The sequence below is a fragment of the Onychomys torridus genome, chromosome 8, assembly GCF_903995425.1.
Source record: "Onychomys torridus chromosome 8, mOncTor1.1, whole genome shotgun sequence".
Taxonomy (NCBI): Eukaryota; Metazoa; Chordata; class Mammalia; order Rodentia; family Cricetidae; genus Onychomys; species Onychomys torridus.
In genome coordinates, this window is record NC_050450.1 from 17,742,858 (window position 1) to 17,764,422 (window position 21,565).

At 56.0% G+C, this 21,565-nt stretch overlaps 1 protein-coding gene across 5 annotated transcripts; it reads left to right on the forward strand.

Moving 5' to 3' along the window:
* Positions 1-1,183: 1,183 nt before the first annotated feature.
* Caskin1 (CASK interacting protein 1) lies at positions 1,184-21,475 on the forward strand. Of its 5 annotated transcripts, none has more exons than XM_036196890.1 (20): positions 1,184-1,923; positions 9,195-9,246; positions 9,353-9,450; positions 9,644-9,789; positions 9,871-9,966; positions 10,076-10,206; positions 11,778-11,886; positions 11,981-12,089; positions 12,173-12,267; positions 12,415-12,532; positions 13,584-13,685; positions 13,778-13,860; positions 13,940-14,024; positions 14,110-14,207; positions 14,980-15,090; positions 15,180-15,281; positions 16,649-16,787; positions 16,868-18,871; positions 19,360-19,774; positions 19,960-21,475. In XM_036196890.1, exons 1-20 carry the CDS (start codon positions 1,830-1,832, stop codon positions 20,057-20,059), a joined length of 4,287 nt encoding a protein of 1,428 aa, XP_036052783.1. In that variant the 5' UTR covers positions 1,184-1,829; the 3' UTR covers positions 20,060-21,475. The 5 variants fall into 5 exon arrangements, with proteins under 5 accessions (XP_036052783.1, XP_036052786.1, XP_036052788.1 ...); XM_036196895.1 differs by having other exon boundaries at positions 1,871-1,919; XM_036196891.1 differs by lacking the exon at positions 1,184-1,923 and adding an exon at positions 4,780-4,910.
* The last annotated feature ends 90 nt before the right edge of the window (positions 21,476-21,565 follow it).

A 21,565-nucleotide genomic window follows, 5' to 3' on the forward strand; every position in this document is an offset into this window, starting at 1 on the left:
GACCCACCTTTGACAGAGAGGGTAGATAAGACTCAGAAAGACAACCTGACCACTTCTCGCTGACAAAGACAGTAACAAGTAGAACCGAAGCAGGAATCAGTGTAGGTTCCAGTCCAGACTCAGGACCTTGAGGCCCAGGGGCCTTGTAGCACACTCAGGAATGCATAGCATTTCTAAAGCCTGCTTGTAAATGGGGACAGTAAATTCAGCTTTACCGTCATCGGGTTGGGGATGTAGTTCAGTGGTAGAGCGCTTGCCAAGCAATCGCAAGGCCCTGGGTTCGATCCTCAGCTAAAAAAAAAAAAATAATAATTCAGCTTTATCCCAAATGACCATCACAGCACCTGACCCTGTGAGAACCATGAATTGGTCACTGTAAAGGAGTAGAGGAAGGATTTTTGCATTCAGAGATCTCTTCTGAGAGCCCAACACATTCCCTGAGCCTCATGAGATACTCTACTATGATCAGAATTACATGATCCTGGAAATCCCTGTACCAGCTGCTTCTCCTCCTCTGCTGTCCTGGACCTGCTGCATGGTCCAGAACCACAATAAAGTGTGTCAGGCGTGCATAAGTGAACCCTCACCAGATTCTCTGTACTGTCTTGCTGGGTTGGGCTGATGCTCTGCTCCTGCTTGTAAATAAGGAAACCGAAGGAGCAGAACCTTACCCAAGACATGGAGCTCAACTAATGTGTGTCCACGGTGCTGCAGGCAAGATAAGGAGAGGCCTGGAGCAGCCCTGGACTCCAGGCAGGCAGGAGAAAGGTGAGACCTCTCGAGGTGTTGGTCAAGCAGGAAGATCCTGACCGGGAACCTGTTGTGGCTGGAGATTGTTTAGGCTGGGCTAGAATGGTGCGGGGCAGGGCAGGGCACGGCCTTCAGTGGTGCAGAAGCTGGAAGGTTAAGTTCCTTCTCGCTGAACATAGACAGTTGCATCCTAGTAGATGCTGAGAGTGGCAAAGTCAAGCTTCCTTCCAGGCTGTCCTCGAAGGAGAACTGTCATCCTGCATTGTTGTAGAGAGAAGCCAGAGGCTGCCAGGGAAGAAGGTGTAGTTGGGGGGAGGGGGTACGGGTTCCCTGACACCGAATTCATTATTGGGAGATTCCTCTTCGCAATCCCTCAACACCTCCCACAGGAACCACGGGCCAGAAATGTCTGACAGCCTCTGGAGGGCCGACACCGGTGCCACTGGTGCCCGACTCCCCGCCCGCCCACAGCCTCGGAGTCCCTCCCCCTCAGGTCCCGCAGCCTCGAGAAACCTCTCCTAGGTTTAGCCTTGCGTCGCCGCCGCCGTGTCGGTGCTCCGCGGCCAGCCCCCCTGCGCACCGTCCTCTGTGCCCGGCGGTCATCCTCGGTTCCCGGCTGTCCGCAGAGGCCTAGCCTGACCCGCGCACCCAAACGTGGGGAGGGGGCGTCGGGGTGGGGGGGAGGGCCAATGCGGGGGCGGAGCCTCGGAGCCGGGCGCGCGGCCGGCGCGGGCTGACGGAGGTCAGCGGCCGCGGGAGCGGACCCAGGCGTCCGGGAGGCGGCTCAGACGCGGCGCGCCACCGGGTGCCCGCCGCCGCCGCCGCCGCCGGCTCCCGCCCCTGGGCCGCCCCCCGCCCGTGACGCGCTATCCGTCCCTCCGCGTCGGAGCCCCAGCCCCAGTCCGAGCCCGAAACCTCAGCCCGAGCCCGAGCCCGAACCCGAACCCGCCGAGAGCTCTGGGCGGCGGGCGGCGCAGGCAGCGCGGGCTGGGAAGGATGCGGTCGCTGACGCGGGGCCGCCGCTGCGTCTGAGCCGCCGAGAGCACCGAGCGCCGCGTCGCTGCGGGCCCGGCGGCGCCATGGGGAAGGAGCAGGAGCTGGTGCAGGCGGTGAAGGCGGAGGACGTGGGGACCGCGCAGAGGCTGCTGCAGAGGCCGCGGCCGGGGAAGGCCAGTGAGTGCGGGGGGCGCGCGGGGCGCGGGCGGGGCCCCCCACCGCCGGGGTGCAGGGCGGGGAAGGGATGCTGTGGGTCTCCGGGGGTGGGGCGGGGCCAGGAGCGCCCAGACCCTTGGCCCGCGCCCCCCGCTTCTCGCCCCAGCTCCTCTGGAGGAGGGGCGGCAACGAGCGCCGGACCGTCCGCCCAGCCCCCTGCGGGCACCTGCGGCACCCACGGTCCCCGGAGGCCGTTGGCGATCACATCCTCCCTCGGATCCCCTCCCTGCCCTGGCTGCGGGCTGATGATTTCTACTTGGGCTTTTAAGGGCGAGGCGGATCCCCCCCACCCCCAGACACACTGTGGAGAGAGGGAGGGGCCCTTCCAGTGAGGGGCGACCCAGAGGCTAACAATCTCTGTCAGACCTCTCCTCCCCACCCTATGTTTAATAACAGGCTTTGCAGGGAAAGGGGGGGGGGGAGGACCACGCTGGGGGTGTGGCTGCCCAGGCATGGCCAGTGGGGGCCATTTACTGATGAGGGAGTGAGGCGGAGGCCCAAGGTCGCCCAGTCCTGGGGCAGGTTGGGCTTCTTGCAGGAACAGCCTGGGGGGATAACGATGGTAGGTTTCTACAGACCTTGGTCATCCCTGACTTCTCTGTCGGGAAAGGGGGCCAAGGATCAGTAAAGGAGCTCCCACACCATCCCTAGCTTGTGCCCTAGGGGTCCAGAGAAGGATTGGGAGCTTGGAGCTTCGATTCTAGCTCTTAACTCTGCTCATCCTGGAGCCTCCCTAGGGGCCTCTGGAGATGGATGGATGGGTGTGTGGACTCGCCGAGTGTGCAGCTGCGCACGCACGCACGCACGCACCACAGTGTCAGTGTGTCAGGGCACCTGTGCAGGCATGAGCTGGGCTCTGTAGGTCAACACATGGGACCTGTGTGCCTTCACTCCCTACCCACCACCAGAGACTGCATAGAAGCTGGGGGAAGGGGAGTCCCATTTCTCCAGGGGGCTGCTGAGGCAGGGGACTGTCTGGAATGGCTCCTGTCTACTTTACTGGGTGAGAAGGACACTGGTGCCTCCAGGCCACACAGGCTGGCTGGGAAGCTCCACTCACTAGGGCTGGCCTTAGGGCCTCAAGGCTGGGAAGGGAAGAGCTTCTGGGGAGAGGCAGATGGAAGCGGGTCAGGCACAGCTTTCCACCTAGTGGCCTTGTGTCCTTGGTCACACTGACTCTCTAGGCCTTAATGGCCTTATCTGCAGGATGGAACATCTGTGGTCCCTGCCACCCCACAGTGTCAAGGCACTGAGGAAGAGGAGACACTTAGTTCAGTAAATGCTAATGGTGCTGGCTTTTTTCTGCAGCCAGTCAGGGGGAACCACAAATATGGGGCTCCTCTTCCCTTCCATTCGGTTGTTGTGGGGAGGTGAGAGGTCCCTGGGTCTCTACCTCTGCCTCTGACTGGTGTGGTCTGAGACAGCAGAGGCACCTGCCTTGGCCCCTATGTCTGTACTCTCTGAGTCAGAGGGGCGGTGTAATAAATCAGAAAGAGAAATCCCTCCATGAATTAGCTCGGTTGTCATGGCAACACTGGCCTGCTTTGGAGTAAGATGTATTTTGATTTAGCAAAGTACAGCTGGAGTATGGGCCAAGGGGTGGGGGGGTGTCCATAAGTATCCTCAAGAGTGTGTTCCCCTACACACACCAGGCAGACGTAGTGGCGCACGCCTTTAGTCCTAGTGATTTGGAGGCAGAGACACACAGATTTCTGTGAGTTCAAGGCCAGCCTGGTCTACATAGTGAGTTCTAGAGATGCTGTCTCAAAAAACAGAAACAAAACAAAAAAGACTGTGTTCCCCAGCCCAGCCTAGAGGTTTTCCCACAATCTTGTTCTTGAGTCTTTTTGGGTGCCCAGCTCTTCCCTCCAGCCCATGGCTCTGTTGGCCTGGCCCCCACCCCACCTCACCTCCAAGGAAGCCTGCACATGTATGTACACTTAGCAGTTATCCTTGAAGGAAAAAGAGACAGCTTTGGAGGAAAGATGTTGGTAGGGCTGCCCTGCTGCTGCTGCTGCTGCTGCTGCTGCTGCTGCTGCTGGTTAGGGTTCCTGTCTAGTTTTGTGGCCTAGCTTCCCTCTCCAAGGCAGGCTGAGGACACCTTGTAGGAATTCCCAGAACCTATCTCTCTCTCTCATCTTGGCCCACTAAGAATTCCCTTCCAGCAGGGTGTGTGGCATACACACCTTTAATCCCAGTACTTTGGAGACCAAGTTAGGAGGATCTCTGTGAGTTCTAAAAGGTCACCCTGGTCTACATAGTTCCAGGCTAGCCAGGGCAGCATAGTGAGATCTGTGTTTAAGAAAAAAAAAATTTCTTCCAGCCTAGAGTTTGGATCTGGCCTCAGGCTGGTCTCTGGAGAGCAGCTTGAGTTCTGGGGTCACAAGAAACAGGGGCAAGGTTTGTGCACTATTTGTGTGTGTGTGTTACTGGAGATAGAATCCAGGGCTTCATGAATGCTAAGTAAGCTCTCTGTCAGGAAGCTGCATCCCAAGCCTATGTACTATATTGATGCAGACCTCTATTAAAAAGTGAAAGGGGGCTGGGCAATGGTGGCATACACCTTTAATCCCAGCACTTGGGAGGGAGAGGCAGGTGGATCTCTGTGAGTTCAAGGCCAGCTTGATCTACAGAGTGAGATTCAGGACAGGCTCCAAAGCTACACAGTGAAACCCTGTCTCGAAAAACCAAACAAACCAAGTGAAAGGGCTCCTGAGGCCTTCATCTCAGCCACCACTTGCCCCTCCTCAGTTCCAGGCCACTAACCAGCTGTCTTTTTCTCCTGATTCATTCTCAGAGCCTGTCCTGCTGTGGGATGGCCACCCCAGCCCTACACCTTCTTCAGTATCTTCTGCAGGCACTGGGGACGCCCTGAGACCTCAAAATGCCCTCCAAGCAGTTTACACTACTCCCCTCCCTAGGGGACTGTGGATTGTGTCCTTGGAAAGGTGACCCTCCCCACATGGGGAGCAGTTCCTTTTTTTTTTTTTTTTTTTAAATTAACTAATTTTCTTTTGAAACACTGTGAAATCCTAGCTGGCTAGCTGGCTACATAGACCAGGCTGGCCTTGAGTTCATCTATCTACTTCTGCTTCCTAAGTGCTGGGATTAAAGGTGTATAACACCATGCCCTGCTGGCAGTCCCATTCTTTTTTTTGGGGGGGGGAGGTTCAAGACAGGGTTCTCTGTATAGTTTTGGTGCCTATGGTGGCTGTCCTGGATCTCGCTCTGTAGACCAGGCTTGGCCTGGAACTCACGGAGATCCGCCTGGCTCTGCCTTCCGACTGCTGGGATTAAAGGTGTGCGCCACCACTGCCTGGTGAAAACCCCTTTCTTGATGGAGCCCTCCCTCCTCCCTTGTGTCTTTTTCTGAGTCTTGACCTCTATACCCCTCTAAAACATTAGCTTCTGCTTGTCTGACCTCAGAGCAGCTTGCCTGGGGCTTCCACTCTCTAAACCTGACTCTGTAGCTGCCTGGAAGCCCCTTGGTGGAGGGAGAACAGGAATTTAGAAGCCTTGGAGACCCTGAGACCTGATTGTATTACAGTTGAGAAGAACGGGGCAAAGTGTCTTGAGCATGGCTCTGGAGGGGATGCCATGGAACGGTGACATCAGTTCATAGCAGGGGACTGTAGCAGACCCAGCCATATGTAGTTTTCAGGGCCTTGTGTAAGATGCTAATGTAGGAAGGAGCCTTATCTGAAACCAAAGTATTCAAGTAGGGTACCTTTCTCAGTAACTGCACAGGTCACCTACCCATGAAGCTGACCCTAAAGGTGGACAGAGGGCATGTAGGATGGAGATGGCATTGTTTAGCCACCAAAGCCATGAAGAAAACTGATGTGAGACACTGGGCGGTGAAGAGGGCTAGGGAGAAAAACACAAGCAGGTAGGAAAGGGCAGCACTTTGGATGAGAGACCTTGAGAATAGGTTCCATCTGAACAGACCTGAAGTGTGTGAAGGAGGGTGTGATGCAAAGGCCCTGTGGCCCTGGTGGCCTGTATGTTAGAGGGACATCAAGGTGGCTGTGCAGCTAGGGCAGGATGATGAAAATAGAGGAGTGGGAAGAGGTCAGAGCAAAAGCAAGGGCCAATCACGTGAGACATGGCAGCCTCAGCCTCCACCCCTTTGCCCCAGGGAAACAGCGCTGAAGGGTTTCTGGGAGGTCTATGTTGTTGTTTCCCACTGGGGTGTTTTATTTTGTTTGTGGGTTTTTGCTTTGAGACTGGGTCTCACTATTTCACTGGACCAGGCTAGCCTTACAGAGCTCCACCTGCCCTTGCTTCCAAGTACTGGGATTAAAGGCCTTGACCACCATACCTGGCTCCTTTTTTTGTTTGTTTGTTTGGTTGGTTGTTGGTTTTTGTTTTTGTTTTTGTTTTTCGAGACAGGGTTTCTCTGTGTAGCTTTGCGCCTTTCCTGGAACTCACTCGGTAGCCCAGGTTGGACTCAAACTCACAGAGATCTGCCTGGCTCTGCCTCCTGAGTGCTGGGATCAAAGGCGTGCACCATCACTTCCCTGCCTTCCGGCCTTTTTTTTTTTTTTTTTTTGGTTTTTCGAGTCAGGGTTTCTCTGTAGCTTTGGAGGCTGTCCTGGAACTCGCTTTGTAGACCAGGCTGGCCTCAAACTCAGAGACCCACCTGCCTCTGCCTCCCGAGTGCTGGGATTACAGGCATGCGCCACCACCACCCGGCCTTTTTATTTTTTATTTATATTTTATTAAAACATTCTTTTTTAAAAAAAGATTTATTTACTATGTATACAGTAGTCTGCCTGCATGTGTTCCTGCAGGCCAGAAGAGGGCACCAGATCTTATTACAAGTGGTTGTGAGCCACCATGTGGTTGCTGGGAATTGAACTCAGGATCTCTGGAAGAGCAGTCAGTGCTCTTAACCACGGAGCCATCTCTCCAGCCCTTAAAACATCCTTGTTTGTATTATTTATTTATTTGTTTATTTGTTTGTTTATTTGTTTTGGTTTTTCGAGACAGGGTTTCACTGTAGCTTTGGAGGCTGTCCTGGATCTCACTTTGTAGACCAGGCTGGCCTCAAACTCAGAGATCCACCTGCCTCTGCCTCCTGAGTGCTGGGCTTACAGGTGTGCGCCACCACCGCCCCGGCGTATGTATTATTTATTTATGTGTGCCTTCACGTGCCATGGTACATGTGATGTAGGACAATTTGCATGAGTCTGTTTTCATTCTCCACCAGGTGGGTTTCAAGGCTTGAATTCAAGTTGTTAGCCTTGCTGGCAAGCACCTTTACCTGTGAGCCATCTCACTGGTGTGGCCCCACTCCCCATGGACTTTTTTTTTTTTTTTTTTAATGAGACAGGATCTCATCTGCAGCTCTGGGTGAGCTGGAACTCGGAACCCTTTTCCAGTGATCAGTAAATAAGTCTTATTTTTTCCTCCCTCCCTTCCTCCCTCCCTCCCTCCTTCCCTCCCTTCTTCCCTCCCTCCCTTTTTTTCTTTCTTGTTACACCATCTCATGTAGCCCAGGTTAGCCTCAGACTTACTATGTAGTCAGGTTTGAACTCTTGACTCTCCTCCCTTTATCTGAGTGCTGAGATTAAAAGTGGACACCACTATGTCTGGCTGTGACTTGCATCTTAACAGTCTCCGGCTCCCTTGTGCAGAGGAGAAACCAAGGACACAAGGAGTCAGTCCGACAGCAATGGGAAGGCAGTGGCAGGGACCCTGCCGGGAGCCAGTCAGGCCCATGGTGATAACCATGGTATGTTGAAAAGCATGAGACCTGGGTGTGTTTTGAGTGCATCTTCAGCAAGAGTCAGGGGATTTGCCTGAGAACATGACTTGGGTCCATGAGAAAGACCCCCAGGGTTGAGTCTTTTTTATTTTTTACTTTTTGAGACAGGGTCTCACTATATGGCTCTGGCTGTACTGAAACTCTTTATGTAGACCAGGCTAGCCTCAAATTCCCAGAGATAGGCCTGCCTATGCCTCCCAAGTGCTCGGATTAAAGGTGTGTGTCACCACATCTGGCTACCAGGGCTGACTCTTGATGCCAAGGTTTGGTCTGGCTAACCACTGGGGAATAGCATAGAGTTGATGAACTGGTACCACTAGTATCTGAGAACATGGGAGCGACCAGAAGGTGGCAGCACCTTCACTCTATCTAGGAGAGACTCTGAGATGTGGGGTCTGCCCAGCTGGTGTTAGTGGGGCCTAGAGTTCAGAAATGCTCCAAGTCTCATCAGCTCGAGTGACAGGTGCCATCTTTTCTAGCTCATAGAAGAGACCAGTGGCCAAGGCCACAGGGCTAGGAAGTGTCAGAACAAAGATTCAAATTTAGGTGCAGCTGGCTTCCTGGACTTCAGGGATTGTCAAGAGACCCACATGCTGTGCCCAGTGGCTGAGGCTGAGCCAATCCAAGCTAAGCCCTACAGCCAGCCCACTGTGACTCTACTCTCTTGGCTCCCCTGCCTTTGGGTCTCTGTCCCCACCCCCACCCCTGGCCTGAGCCTGGACAAAGGGGCTTCTGTCCTTCTAGCCCCCGCTCACAGAGTGGCTGACCCACAAATGGGTTATATAACCATGGCCCAGACAGGCAGGGGCTTGGCAAGAGTCCTGTGGACAAGGGCCCACTGGGATGCCTTTGGTGGGCTTTCTCTTCTGAAAGCTCTAGAGAAGGCCAGGGTGAGGGAGGCCACAGGATAAGAGAGGCCCTCAGAAGGGGAGTGTGGCCCTGGTGTTAAAGTCCATCTGAATGTTGCTTTTGTGGGCAAGGTTGCCATTGGCATGGGTCACCTGGAGGCCCTTGCCCACAAGCCAGCCTCTCCCTGCAGGGTTGTAGAGCTTATTCACATGGCAGCCAGAGCTGGCAGCAGAGTGCTTGGAGATGCAGTCTTTTCCCCCAGAAATACCCCATTTCCGGGTGTTCCAGCCTCCTCAACCACCCCCGGCCCCATCTGGGTCCTTCTGAGAGACAGATGGGGCCGGCTCTCTCTCTCCCACCAACAGCAGGTGCTGAGCCAGCGTCCCACGGGAGGGGTGCATGTGCACATGTGTATGCCCATGTGGGTGCACAGTCTGATCTCTCGTTCTCAGATGAGGACAGGTCGAGCACCTAGAGCTGAGGCCCTACTTATCTGGATGCGTGACTATAAGCTAAGACCTTGCTCCAACAGGCAGGCAGATCACTACCACCCTCCCCTGCTCTTAAGAGGGTCTGGACCACCTCTCCTCACTGGGTCTCTCTCTCTTTACAGAGCTCCTAGGCTCTACCAAGAAGATCAATGTGAATTTCCAGGACCCAGATGGGTGAGTTGTGAGCTTGGGCAGTAGAAGTGTGGATCCTGGGGGTAGGTGGGCCCCAGGGAGGGTTGGGTGTTGGCTTCACTCCTAGACCTGTCCTTCACCTACCCAGCTTCTCAGCCCTACACCATGCTGCCCTGAATGGCAACACGGAATTGATCTCTCTTCTGCTGGAGGCTCAGGCTGCTGTAGACATCAAGGACAACAAAGGCAAGCCTGGTCTGGGGGGCCTTGAAGCCAAGGGCAGGGGACAAGGTCAAGGGTGGAAGGAATCCTGGCAACCTTCAGCCCAAGGCATCTGCCTGGGATAAGACAGAACCTTAGAGATGGTGACATGTCCTCTTTAGTGAGGGTTGGATTTAGGATCAGGACTTAGTTTCCAACAATCCATATCTGTCCCCAGGCATGCGGCCATTGCACTACGCAGCCTGGCAGGGCCGGAAGGAGCCCATGAAGCTGGTGCTGAAGGCAGGCTCAGCAGTGAATGTCCCATCCGATGAGGGCCACATACCCCTGCATTTGGCTGCCCAGCATGGTCACTACGATGTGGTAAGGCCTCATGGGGAGTCTGGGTGGGCAGTCAGGCAGAGGGTTGGTGGCCCCAGGGATAACCAGATCCTTGTCCTGCAGTCAGAGATGCTATTGCAGCATCAGTCCAATCCTTGCATGGTAGACAACTCTGGAAAGACACCTCTGGACCTGGCCTGTGAGTTTGGCCGAGTAGGGGTAAGTTTCCCCCAGAGATGGGTGGGGTGCCTCCTGCCTGTCCTTCTCACCTGTGGTGGGGCCAGGGGCAGCCCCAAGCCAGGACACCTACCTCGATCCTTCCTTCAAGGTGGTCCAGCTGCTACTAAGTAGCAACATGTGTGCAGCCTTGCTGGAGCCCCGACCAGGGGACACCACTGACCCCAACGGCACCAGCCCCCTGCACCTGGCAGCCAAGAATGGCCACATTGACATCATCAGGTACAGCCAGGAACAGGGATGCAGCCAGCTTCAGGCCTCCAGGCATGGTGGTATCCGGGGCACAAGGCTCCTAGGAGTTCCTGGCTTGGGAATAAGAAAGGAGCCCCAGCATGGTGGCACAGGTCTGTCATGCCCGTCACTTGAGGCAGGAGGATAGAGTTCAAAGCTAGCCTAGGCAATTTAGCAACATCCTGCCTAAAAATGAAAAATAAAGACCTTGAGTCAGGTGTGGTGGTACATATCTATAATCTCAGGAGGCCAGAGCCAGGAAGATCAAGAGTTCAGGATCATCCTCTGCTACATAATGAATTTGATGCCAGCATGGACCACATGAGACCCTGTTTTTAAAGGGGGTTAGTGTGCTGGTGAGATGGCAGTTAGTGGAGGGCTTGTCATGCAGTCATGAAGACCTGAGTTTTCCATGTAAAAACCAGACATGGCAGCATGGGCCTATAATGTCATTACTGGGGAGGGAGAGACAAGAGGATCGACCCCTGAGGCTTGCTGGTCAGCTAGTATAGCTGAACCGGAGAGCTCAGGTTTCTTGAAAGATCCTGTCTCAAACAATAAGGGGGAGGGACTAGAGAGATGGTTCAGCAGTTAAGAGGACTTGCTGCTCTTCCAGAGGACCCAATGTTGGGCAGCTTAGAGCCTCCTATAACTCCAGCTCCAGGGAATCACACTCACTCACACACACTCACTCACTTGCACATAGCCATTTGCAGACACATGTACACATACATATAAATTAGAAAAAAAAAAGGTGAAGGGTGATTGAAGACACCCAGCATTGACCTCTGGCCTCTATACACATGTGCACATATGTGAATGGGCACTCACACACTTGTACATTACAAATGGACATGTACAGACACAAAAAAATGGCTGGGATATAGCTCTGATAGAGTGTTTCCTAGCATTCATGAGGCCTTGGGTTCAATCCCAAGCTCATGTGAGCGTGCACTAGAGAGAGAGAGAGAGAGAGAGAGAGAGAGAGAGAGAGAACACACACACACACACACACACACACACACACACACACACACACACGATACCTAAAGGGAGGTGCAGAGTTGTGGTGACCCGAGTGTGCCCAGATAAAGGAAAGACTGGGATGGCTGGGGAAGAGGCTTCTGTGCCTTCTCAGTCTTGGCTTTGACTTGATCTTGCCACCTGCTGAAATCTTGTAGCTGCATTTAACCTCCCGAGCCTCAGTTTCCTCATCTATAAAGGGGAACCCCCAACATTGCCTACCCTAGGATTGACAAAATAACAGCCGTGAAAACTCAGCTATGGGCAGGTCTTCTGCCAGTCGTCAGAAATGGCAGACATCACATCATTACACAAGGGCCGGCGGCTTGTCATCCAGCCCTGGGCAGACAGTCAGTTAGAATCAAGGGCTGGGGGTTGGGGATTTAGCTCAGTGGTAGAGCGCTTGCCTAGCAAGTGCAAGGCCCTGGGTTCGGTCCTCAGCTAAAATAAGAGAAGAATCAAGGGCTGGTTTGAGGGTGCTGAGGAGAAGGGCTCTGGCTAAAAAGCCTTGCCTGCTCTCTCTGCCTTTGCATTATTAGACTCCTCCTTCAGGCCGGCATCGACATTAACCGCCAGACCAAGTCTGGCACAGCCCTTCATGAGGCTGCACTCTGTGGGAAGACAGAAGTGGTTCGGCTGCTGTTGGATGTGAGTCTGGTGACCCAGGACACAGAGAGGAAGGTTGGGGACAAGTGGGGGGCATGGGAACCTCTGATGAGGCCTTGGCCTTTGGTGTATGCAGAGTGGGATCAATGCTCAGGTGAGGAATACCTACAACCAGACAGCACTGGACATTGTACACCAGTTTACTACATCCCAGGCCAGCAAGGAGATCAAGCAACTGCTTCGAGGTGGGGCCTGGGTGGGGCTGAGGGCTGGGGAGGGGAGGGGAGGGCAGCTCCCAGGACTCGGGGTCTATTTCCTGTACCTCCAGAGGCCTCAGCAGCTCTACAGGTCCGGGCCACCAAGGATTACTGTAACAATTATGACCTAACCAGTCTCAATGTGAAGGCTGGGGACATTATCACGGTGAGGACAGTTCCTGGGTGCTGTGGCAGGGATGGGAGGGACTCTGGCATGCTTTGAACATCATCCTGCAGCAGTTGGGGGAGGGTGCAGGGTAGCAGGCCTCACCTGCTGAGGTGTCTCCCTGAACACACCCATTTGTTTGGTCAGGTTCTTGAACAGCATCCAGATGGCCGGTGGAAAGGCTGTATCCATGATAACCGGACAGGCAATGACAGGGTGGGCTACTTCCCATCCTCCCTGGGCGAGGCTCTCGTCAAAAGAGCAGGTAAACCTTCCTCCCTCTGGAGGGAGGCAATCGAGGGTCACCCAGCCTGCATCTGGAGACGAGAAAGGAAGAAGAGTATACTTTAGCATGTTGGTGACAGAGCCGGGGCCAGGACCAGCACCCAGTAACCCCTCACGCTGGCTCACTCTCAGCAGGGTACCATGTGCATTCCTTCACTTGGCCCACCACGCCTTCCATAGTCCAATTTCTCTCTCTCTCTCTCTCTCTCTCTCTCTCTCTCTCTCTCTCTCTCTCTCTCTCTCTCTCATTTATTGGTTTTTTGAGACAAGGTTTCTCTGTATAGCCCTGACTGTTCTGCAATTCGCTCTGAAGTAAATCTCAAACTCAGAGATTTACTTGCTTCTGCCTCCTGAGTGCTGGGATTAAAGGCATGTGCCACCAATTCTCAGGTGGTCACTAAACACACAGGGTCCCAGGCAGACAGTGGTCTTGTCCTTGGGAAGGAGCAGGGAAACTTTGATGTTCACCCAGGAAAAGAATCCACCACTTTCACAGAGAAAGTGAAGCAAGGCTTTCCTTAATTAGGGAGGTCAGAGAAGGCTCACCTAGTGGATAGGAGGCCAGCATGGCAGAGTACGGGAGGGGTGCAGGACCGAGTGGAAAACTCCATTGTATGGTTTAAAGAGGCTGGAGGTAGAGTAGGGATGGGTCTGGTTTGCCTTTTAGAGTGGCCATGGATGGGAATTAGCAGGTAGGGCAAGAGGGCCAGGTAGCTGTGGTCAGCCACCTGTGGTCATCTGGTTTGATTAGGCCTTAGGCCACTGGGTGGCTCCTTACTTGTCCCCTAGCACAGAGAAAATCAGCCCTCCAGTGATCCTCAGCCCCTTTGCTGATAGGGCCATAAGGGTAGTGGTAGGACACCTGACCCTGAGCCTCTGCCACTCTGGCCTGGTCTCAGATATTCAGGGTCTCTCGGGTTACTGGAGACAGCAAGGCGGAAGGTGGTAGAGTGGCCTCCACACTGCTTCCTCTCCGTGTACGGCTGTGCCTGGGCTGCCCAGGGTTCAGGAAGGCTGTGTTTGGCCTACAGGTTCCCGAACAGGCAGCGAGCCAAGCCCACCCCAGGGAGGTGGCTCCTTGGGGCCCTCTGCACCCCCGGAGGAGATCTGGGTGCTGAGGAAGCCTTTTGCAGGTAGGCCAGGGGCCTCCAGAGCACTGGGGCAGTAGTTTTGCTGCTGGGTACCATTGTGGGGCCAGCATACTTCATGGTCCCTGTCCTGGCAGGTGGCGACCGCAGTGGCAGCTTGAGCAGTGTGGCTGGGGGCAGAAGCGGTGGGGGCCTGCATGCAGGCTCTGAAGGAGTTAAGGTGAGCAAGCAAGGAGGGTTGGTCAGGCTGGGAGGTCAGACCTGGAGCAGTGATAGCAAGTGGCCTTTTTGGGTTCCAGCTCCTGGCAACAGTGCTTTCCCAGAAGTCGGTCTCTGATTCCAGCCCAGGAGACAGCCCTGTCAAGCCTCCAGAGGGCTCTATAGGTAAGAGCAAGGACCAGCTTGGCTGGCCTGGCAGGCAGGTGGCCCTTATATAGCCCTTTTTTCTGTCATTTTCTCTCATCACCAGGTGCTGCCCGGTCCCAGCCTCCAGCAGCCCATGCTGGGCAGGTATATGGGGAGCAGCCACCCAAGAAGCTGGAATCTGCCTCAGCCTCAGAGGGCAAGGTACAGGGTCTGGTCAGCTCCAGGCCTGGACTTGGGAGGGAGGGATGGGGTTAACAGTCTGACAGGCATACCTGGCCACAGCAGCTACTGCAGGCCTTGACAGACCAGACTCTGTCCTTGTGTCTGTCTGTGTCATATGTGCACGCACACACAAGTGTACAGGTGTTGTCTATTGTGTAGGCTGTGAGCTAGTGTGTGCACATTTGTAGAAGTATGTAGGGTGTTGCGTGGATGTGGCATGGTCAACTGTGAGCTGGGCATACATGTGTGTGGTTGTATTGATGGAAGGGATGGGTGTGAGGCACGTAAATGTGTATGTAGGTGCAGTGGGTCATGTTGTATGCGTCTGTGTGGCTGTGAGGCATGATCTGATGGCTGAATCCCACACAGCAGAGGAGGCGAGGGACTTCTGACTAGGGTACAGAGCCCACCCTCCAGGGAGCAGTCCTACCTGAAGCCCTCCCCCCAGAGTCCCCTCCTATGGGACCACATCTGCATCTCTAAGATGGTATGGGTATCATTGGTGCAGACATGGGGTGGGGGAGGCCATGGCACAGACTCGGCAGGACCTTCCTGGTGGAGCTCCCAGAAGAAGGCTGGAGGGCTGCAGACGCTCTATCCAGGAAGACAGATCATGGAATGCCGGTGCAGTGGACACAGCGGCGGCGGACCCAGCAATCTGGCCGTGAACCAAGCAGAGAAGGCGGCACAGTGGAGGTTGGGGCGCAGCCCAGCAGTGGACAGGCTGCAGTTGGTGCCTTGTGTCTTGCAGAGTGCTGAGGCGGTCAGTCAGTGGCTTGCCACATTCCAGCTACAGCTCTATGCCCCCAACTTCACCAGTGCTGGCTATGACCTGCCCACCATCAGCCGTATGACCCCCGAGGTGAGCTGCTATGGGCTGTTGCCAGCTGCTTCCCTTCCAAAAGGCAGATCCCTTCTATTTGCTAGTTAATGGGCCTCCTCTTTGCCTAGGACCTCACAGCCATTGGTGTTACCAAGCCAGGCCACCGTAAGAAGATCACAGCAGAGATCAGCGGCCTGAACATTCCTGACTGGCTGCCTGAACACAAACCTGTAAGGCTCCTTGCGCCCTGGTGGCTGAGCCAGGACCAGCAGGCAGATGGACAGACAGACAGGTTGCCTCCCTGGCTACAGCCCTCATCTGCCTTCTGGGGTCCTAGGAAGTGGAGTTGAGTATGGAGCCAGGCCTGGTGGTACAGGGACTCAGTGCTCAGAGAGGCCGAGGCAGGAGGATCATGAGCTTAAGGCCTGCCTGGGCTACAGAGGTGGCCAGCTAGCAGGGAGATATTTGGATAGCCTATTTGTCCATTATGGGGCCAAACTCCTTAGACAGGCTCATGGCTAAGACTCTAGGGGCTGTGAGGGGAAGCAGGGGGGGGGCATGCCTTCTCTATTCATGGCCAGCACCCCTATAGCACTGTCTTACTCATGTGGACTGCAGATGGGCTGGTGTCGGACATGCTTGCCACACACATGCACACAGGTCCCACTGCACGTGCTGGCCTGTGCCAATGGCTGACAACCCTCTGGTGGCTTCTGCACCCAGTGGCCTTTGCTCTTATATGAGGAGATGCCTATATATGGGCCTCTGGGCTGATACTGGCCCTCTGGGTTGCATACTAGCTCTGTTCTCCCATCCATCCATGAGAGAGGTGTTGCTGGCTACCCAAACCCTGCCCTCCCCAGGGCCCTGGTTCTGTTGGCAAGCAGGGCTGCATTCATCTGCCCCACCTCGCCACCCAGACAGCAGCTCAGGGATCCTCCCAGGAGCACATCTGGGTCTCATGGACCTCGCCTCACCCTGTTACCTGCATGACTGAAGGTGCTGAGTGTGGCGCAAGAGTGGTATCAGCTGGGAGCTTGGGACGACTGGGCAGTTCTTGGTGGACACTGGATGTTTGCACATTCCTAGTATGGCTGTGTGGTGAATGTGTAACGTGCGTGATCATGCATCTGCTGTGGGTGGGAAACACTGTGAGAGTGATCGAGAGAGGTGCCTGTGTTTTGTATAGCTGGAAGCAGCATGCAGGGTGTGCAGTGTGTGTACATGTATCTTATGTGGCATTGTGTGTGTGTCTGTGTCTGGCGTATGGGTGCGTCTCTTCAGGACACTGTGGCCACCTGATGAGACAAAGAAGCACTTTCTTACACCTGAAACTGTGTAAGATGATAGGTATCCCAAGTGTGTTTGCATGTGTTAACCTGTCTGTATCCTAGTGTACAGATGGCATGTTGAGGAGCTGGCCTGCAGTTCCCACCAAGGCCGTGCCTAGGCTGTCTGCAATACTGACATTTCAGGCCTGTCTGTTTGTCCTTCTGTCTGTCTGTGCCCCACAGGCCCATCTTCTAATAGTCCCAAGTAGGTGGTCATGGTGTGAGCAGCCGGCTGGGGCTGCCCCTCTCTGTCCCCCTCTCCACAGGCTAACCTGGCTGTGTGGCTGTCCATGATCGGCCTGGCCCAGTATTACAAGGTGCTGGTGGACAACGGCTATGAGAACATTGATTTCATCACTGATATCACTTGGGAGGATCTGCAGGAGATTGGCATCACCAAGCTGGGTAAGGTTCCAGCCTGCCTCTCCCTATTTGCCTGTACCTACAGGTCCTCCTGACCAGCCTCTTCCCCACCCCCTACTCAGGACACCAAAAGAAGCTGATGCTGGCTGTGAGGAAACTGGCGGAGCTGCAAAAGGCAGAATACTCCAAGTATGAGGGAGGACCCCTGCGCCGAAAGGCACCCCAGTCACTTGAAATGATGGCTATTGAGTCACCGCCCCCATCTGAGCCTGCTGCCGCAGATTGCCAATCTCCTAAGATGACCACCTTCCAGGACAGTGAACTCAGTGGTGAGCTGCAGGCTGCGCTGTCTGGCCCAGCTGAAGCAGGTGCAGCCGCTGCTGAGAAGTCCTCCAACCACCTGCCACCCACTCCAAGGGCCACCTTGCGACAGGAGTCCAGCCTGGGTGGACGAGCTCGGCACATGAGCAGCTCTCAGGAGCTGTTGGGTGATGGGCCCCAAGGACCTGGCAGCCCTCTGTCACGAAGTCAGGAATACCTGCTGGATGAGGGGCCAGCCCCTGGCACCCCACCCAAGGAGGTTCGGTCTGGCCGCCATGGCCACAGTGTCAAGAGGGCCAGTGTGCCCCCAGTGCCTGGCAAGCCACGGCAGGTCCTTCCATCAGGTGCCAGCCACTTCACACCCCCCCAGACACCCACCAAAGCTCAGCCAGGTTCCCCTCAGGCTCTTGGAGGACCTCATGGCCCAGCCACCGCCAAGGTGAAGCCCACCCCACAGCTGCTGCCACCGACAGACCGACCCATGTCACCCCGGTCCCTGCCCCAGTCACCCACACACCGTGGCTTTGCCTATGTGCTGCCCCAGCCAGTTGAGGGCGAGGCAGGGCCGAGTGCCCCAGGACCTGCACTCCCAGCCGTACCAGCAGCTGTGCCCACACTATGCCTGCCCCCAGAGGCTGATGTGGAGCCTGGGCGGCCCAAGAAACGTGCCCACAGCCTGAATCGCTATGCAGCGTCTGACAGCGAGCCGGAGCGGGATGAGCTGCTGGTGCCTGCTGCTGCTGGACCCTATGCCACAGTCCAGCGGCGTGTGGGTCGGAGCCATTCGGTGAGGGCTCCCGCAGGCACTGACAAGAATGTTAACCGCAGTCAGTCCTTTGCTGTGCGGCCGCGTAAGAAGGGGCCTCCACCACCTCCACCCAAGCGCTCCAGCTCAGCCATGGCCAGTGCCAACCTGGCTGATGAGCCGGCTCCAGATGCGGAGCCAGAGGATGGCCGGCTGGGGGTCCGGGCACAGCGCCGGCGGGCTAGTGATCTGACTGGCAGTGTGGATACAGGCAGTGCTGGAAGTGTGAAGAGCATTGCAGCCATGTTGGAGCTGTCTTCCATTGGGGGCGGGGGACGGGCTATCCGCAGGCCCCCTGAAGGCCACCCCACACCGCGTCCTGCCAGTCCAGAACCGGGTCGGGTAGCTACTGTGTTGGCCTCCGTGAAGCACAAAGAGGCCATCGGGCCTGATGGTGAAGTGGTGAACCGGCGCCGCACACTCAGTGGCCCAGTCACTGGACTTTTGGCCACTGCTCGCCGGGGACCTGGGGAACCAGCAGAGCAGAGTCATTTTATGGAGGATGGTACAGCCCGGCAACGGCCTCGAGGTCCCGCCAAGGGGGAGGCAAGTGTGGAGGGCCCTCCCCTTGCCCGGGTAGAAGCCAGTGCCACACTCAAGAGGCGCATCCGGGCCAAGCAGAGCCAGCAAGAGAATGTCAAATTCATACTAACGGAGTCTGACACCGTCAAGCGCAGGCCTAAGGCTAAAGAGCGTGACGCTGGGCCTGAGCCACCCCCACCGCTGTCTGTGTATCAGAACGGCACAGCCACCGTTCGCAGGCGGCCAGCCTCTGAACAGGCTGGACCCCCAGAGCTGCCCCCTCCTCCTCCACCTGCTGAGCCCCCACCTGCTGACCTGATGCAGCTGCCTCCACTGCCCCTGCCTGATGGCAATGCCCGGAAGCCCGTGAAGCCACCTGTCTCTCCCAAGCCCATCCTGGCTCAGCCTGTGACCAAGATCCAGGGCTCACCTACACCTGCCTCTAAGAAGGTGCCACTGCCAGGCCCTGGCAGCCCAGGTAAGTACAGAAAGCCAGCTAAGAAAGAACATGGAGTCTCAGGACTGGCCCCTTGCCTACTACCCTATTTCATAGTCTGGTTTTCCTTTTTGGGTTTGATGATCCCAGGTGGTGTGGGATAAGACTATCTGCAGATCTTATCTATCCACTGTGGGACAGCTCTGTCCCCCTGTAGTGGCCATGCCTCTTGTTCAGTGAAGGAGGTTCAGGAGACCAAGACTATACAGGAAGACCTAGCTGGAGTCCCCCGATACAGGAGAGGGTAGGTTTCCAGAGAGGCCATCAGTGCAAGGGTGCTGAGACAACCATTTGGCTGGATACATCAGGCCACATCTGAAGGAGCTCAGGAAACAGTGACACATTTTGCAGTGAAATTGCATACCCTAGCGGCTGCAGTGAGAACAGGGCCGACTACAGAATCTCTCCAGCTAGATGCAGGGACACAGGGTTGTTACTTCCGGGTGCCAGCATCGTCCTCTTCCATGCAGAAGTAAAGCGCGCTCACGGCACACCACCGCCTGTGTCACCCAAGCCTCCGCCGCCACCCACAGCACCCAAGCCAGCCAAGGCTGTGGCGGGACTACAGTCCAGCAGCGCCACCACCTCGCCTGTGCCCTCGCCGGCACGCCAGCCGCCAGCAGCCCTTGTCAAGCCGGCTAGCTCACCGCCCTCGCAGAGCGCCAGTCCCGCCAAGCCCCCTTCCCCAGGGGCACCCGCGCTGCACATACCCGCCAAGCCCCCTCGCGCTGCCGCTTCGGTGGCTTCCGGACCCCCAGTAGCTCCAGACTGTGCTTCGCCCGGGGACAGCGCTCGGCAGAAGCTGGAGGAGACTAGTGCGTGTTTGGCTGCAGCACTGCAGGCTGTGGAGGAGAAGATCCGGCAGGAGGGTGGGCAAGGCCCTCGGTAGGTACCTCGGGCCTGGGTGGGGAGTTCTGGTCCAGCACAGGGCGTGGCTCTTGGGTGGACTGGTAGGGATAGGCGGAGCTATCCAGCCGGGTTTAAGAGTGGGTTGCTGTGGAGCCACCAAGCCTTGAGTAAGGTAAGGGGACCTGTGCTGCCCCACCCTACTGATGCATGTCCATCCTTAGCCCCTCCTCCATCGAGGAGAAGAGCACTGGCAGCATCCTGGAGGACATCGGCAGCATGTTCGACGACCTGGCCGACCAGCTGGACGCCATGCTGGAGTGAGGCGGCCACCCATGTGGGCCCACCGTACTCCCAGCTCTGGCCCGCACTTTGACCTTTACCTCAGGATGGGCACCGCGGAGTGGTGGGCGGGGGCCGAGTGGGCGGGCACGCCCAGCTCTGCACAAGCACAACTCCCACTCCTGGCCCAGGCTGGCTGTCAGCCCCCGGCACGGGGGTGGGGGACGCTCCAAGGGCTCTGGGCAGACGTGCTGCCCGCCGGTGCCCATTCTAGTCCGCTGCTCCCTGTGCGACAACTGCTGGCCTACCCTTGCAGGCTTGCCCTGGGCAGACTGAACGCCAAGGGAGGAAGAGGGAGGTGGCCGCTGTGGCCCTCTCCCCAATCTGTGGCAGAGCACAGGCCTATGCCCAGCACAGAACTGCCCATTGGGGAACTTCTGCCAGCCGCTCTGGCACAGCACAAGGGACAGGGGGCCAAGGTTGGGCTCGCCCCACTGCACCCCAGAATATAAGCTATCAAGAGTATTAATTTATCGGGAATGAGCTGAGGCAGATTTCCCCAGAGAAACAAAAAGATAACTTTAACAAATATATATTTAAAGAGAAGAAATATTATTGATTCTATAGAAACCATTTACCAACAGAAAGGACCCAAGTCCAGCTTGAAGCTGAAGCTGTCAAGCCGAGGCCACCTGTCTACCCTGCTCTTTCATCTCGGAATGGCCTTGTCCTTGGTCACGAGCACACACCGGGCACAGTCTGGAGGAGTGGTTCTGCCCAGGGCCTCTCCTCCACTCTTCTAGCTTCTGCGAGTCTGAAGAACTTGAAGGATGTGCCTTGCTCTCTCCTGCTCCTCTCCATGCCCCATAGGCCTTGGGGAGGGCTTCTTCCTTCTGGGTGTGGCCATGCCCTTGGGGTGCCAGTGTGAGGGTACACCCGTGTGAACCCTGTGTGAATGTGGGCATGAGTGCAAGGGCATGCATGCCACACTATGGGCAGATGTGTGTTCAAGGTTGTGTATGCCCCCGCCTCCCACAAGGCATCCTTGTGCAGGCAGCCAGCCTGCCCATCTTGAATTCCCACGGACAGCTCTGCTCATGGTCTGGGGCTGTTGTGTAGTACTTTCACCCTTTCCTCCCTACAGAAATACTGACTGGTCTCCTCTTTGTGTTTGCTGATCCACAAGTGTTGGGCATAACATTGACATTTCTTAAAAAAACAAAAAACAAAAAAATAACTTGACAAAACCCTGATTGTGGTGTAGGCTGGTGGAGGGGCCAACTAAGGTGGTGTGGACATGGGCCTTCAACTGTCATTCCTGGCGCTTCCTTATCAGTGAACATGCTGGCCACTTAGCAGCCTCCTCTGTATAGGGGGCCCAGGCTAGGGATCTAGGAAGTGGGGAGGGGGTCTGGACAGAGAGCTGCTGTCAGCCGTCAATAAACAGCAGAAAACAGCTGCCTGGCTCACTCTTTGGGGGCACATGTGGTGGGAAAAGCAAAGCTCAGAGACTGGAAGCTGGGGTCAAGGATGACAACGGCCTCCTGC

Bases quoted from the DNA above. Each gene is read 5' to 3' on its own strand.
- Caskin1 (XM_036196890.1), top strand. From the start codon at position 1,830: ATGGGGAAGGAGCAGGAGCTGGTGCAGGCGGTGAAGGCGGAGGACGTG. The intron at 13,861-13,939 runs GTGAGCAAGCAA...TTTGGGTTCCAG, and splicing joins CAGGCTCTGAAGGAGTTAAG to CTCCTGGCAACAGTGCTTTC. The intron at 16,788-16,867 runs GTAAGGTTCCAG...CCCCCTACTCAG, and splicing joins GATTGGCATCACCAAGCTGG to GACACCAAAAGAAGCTGATG.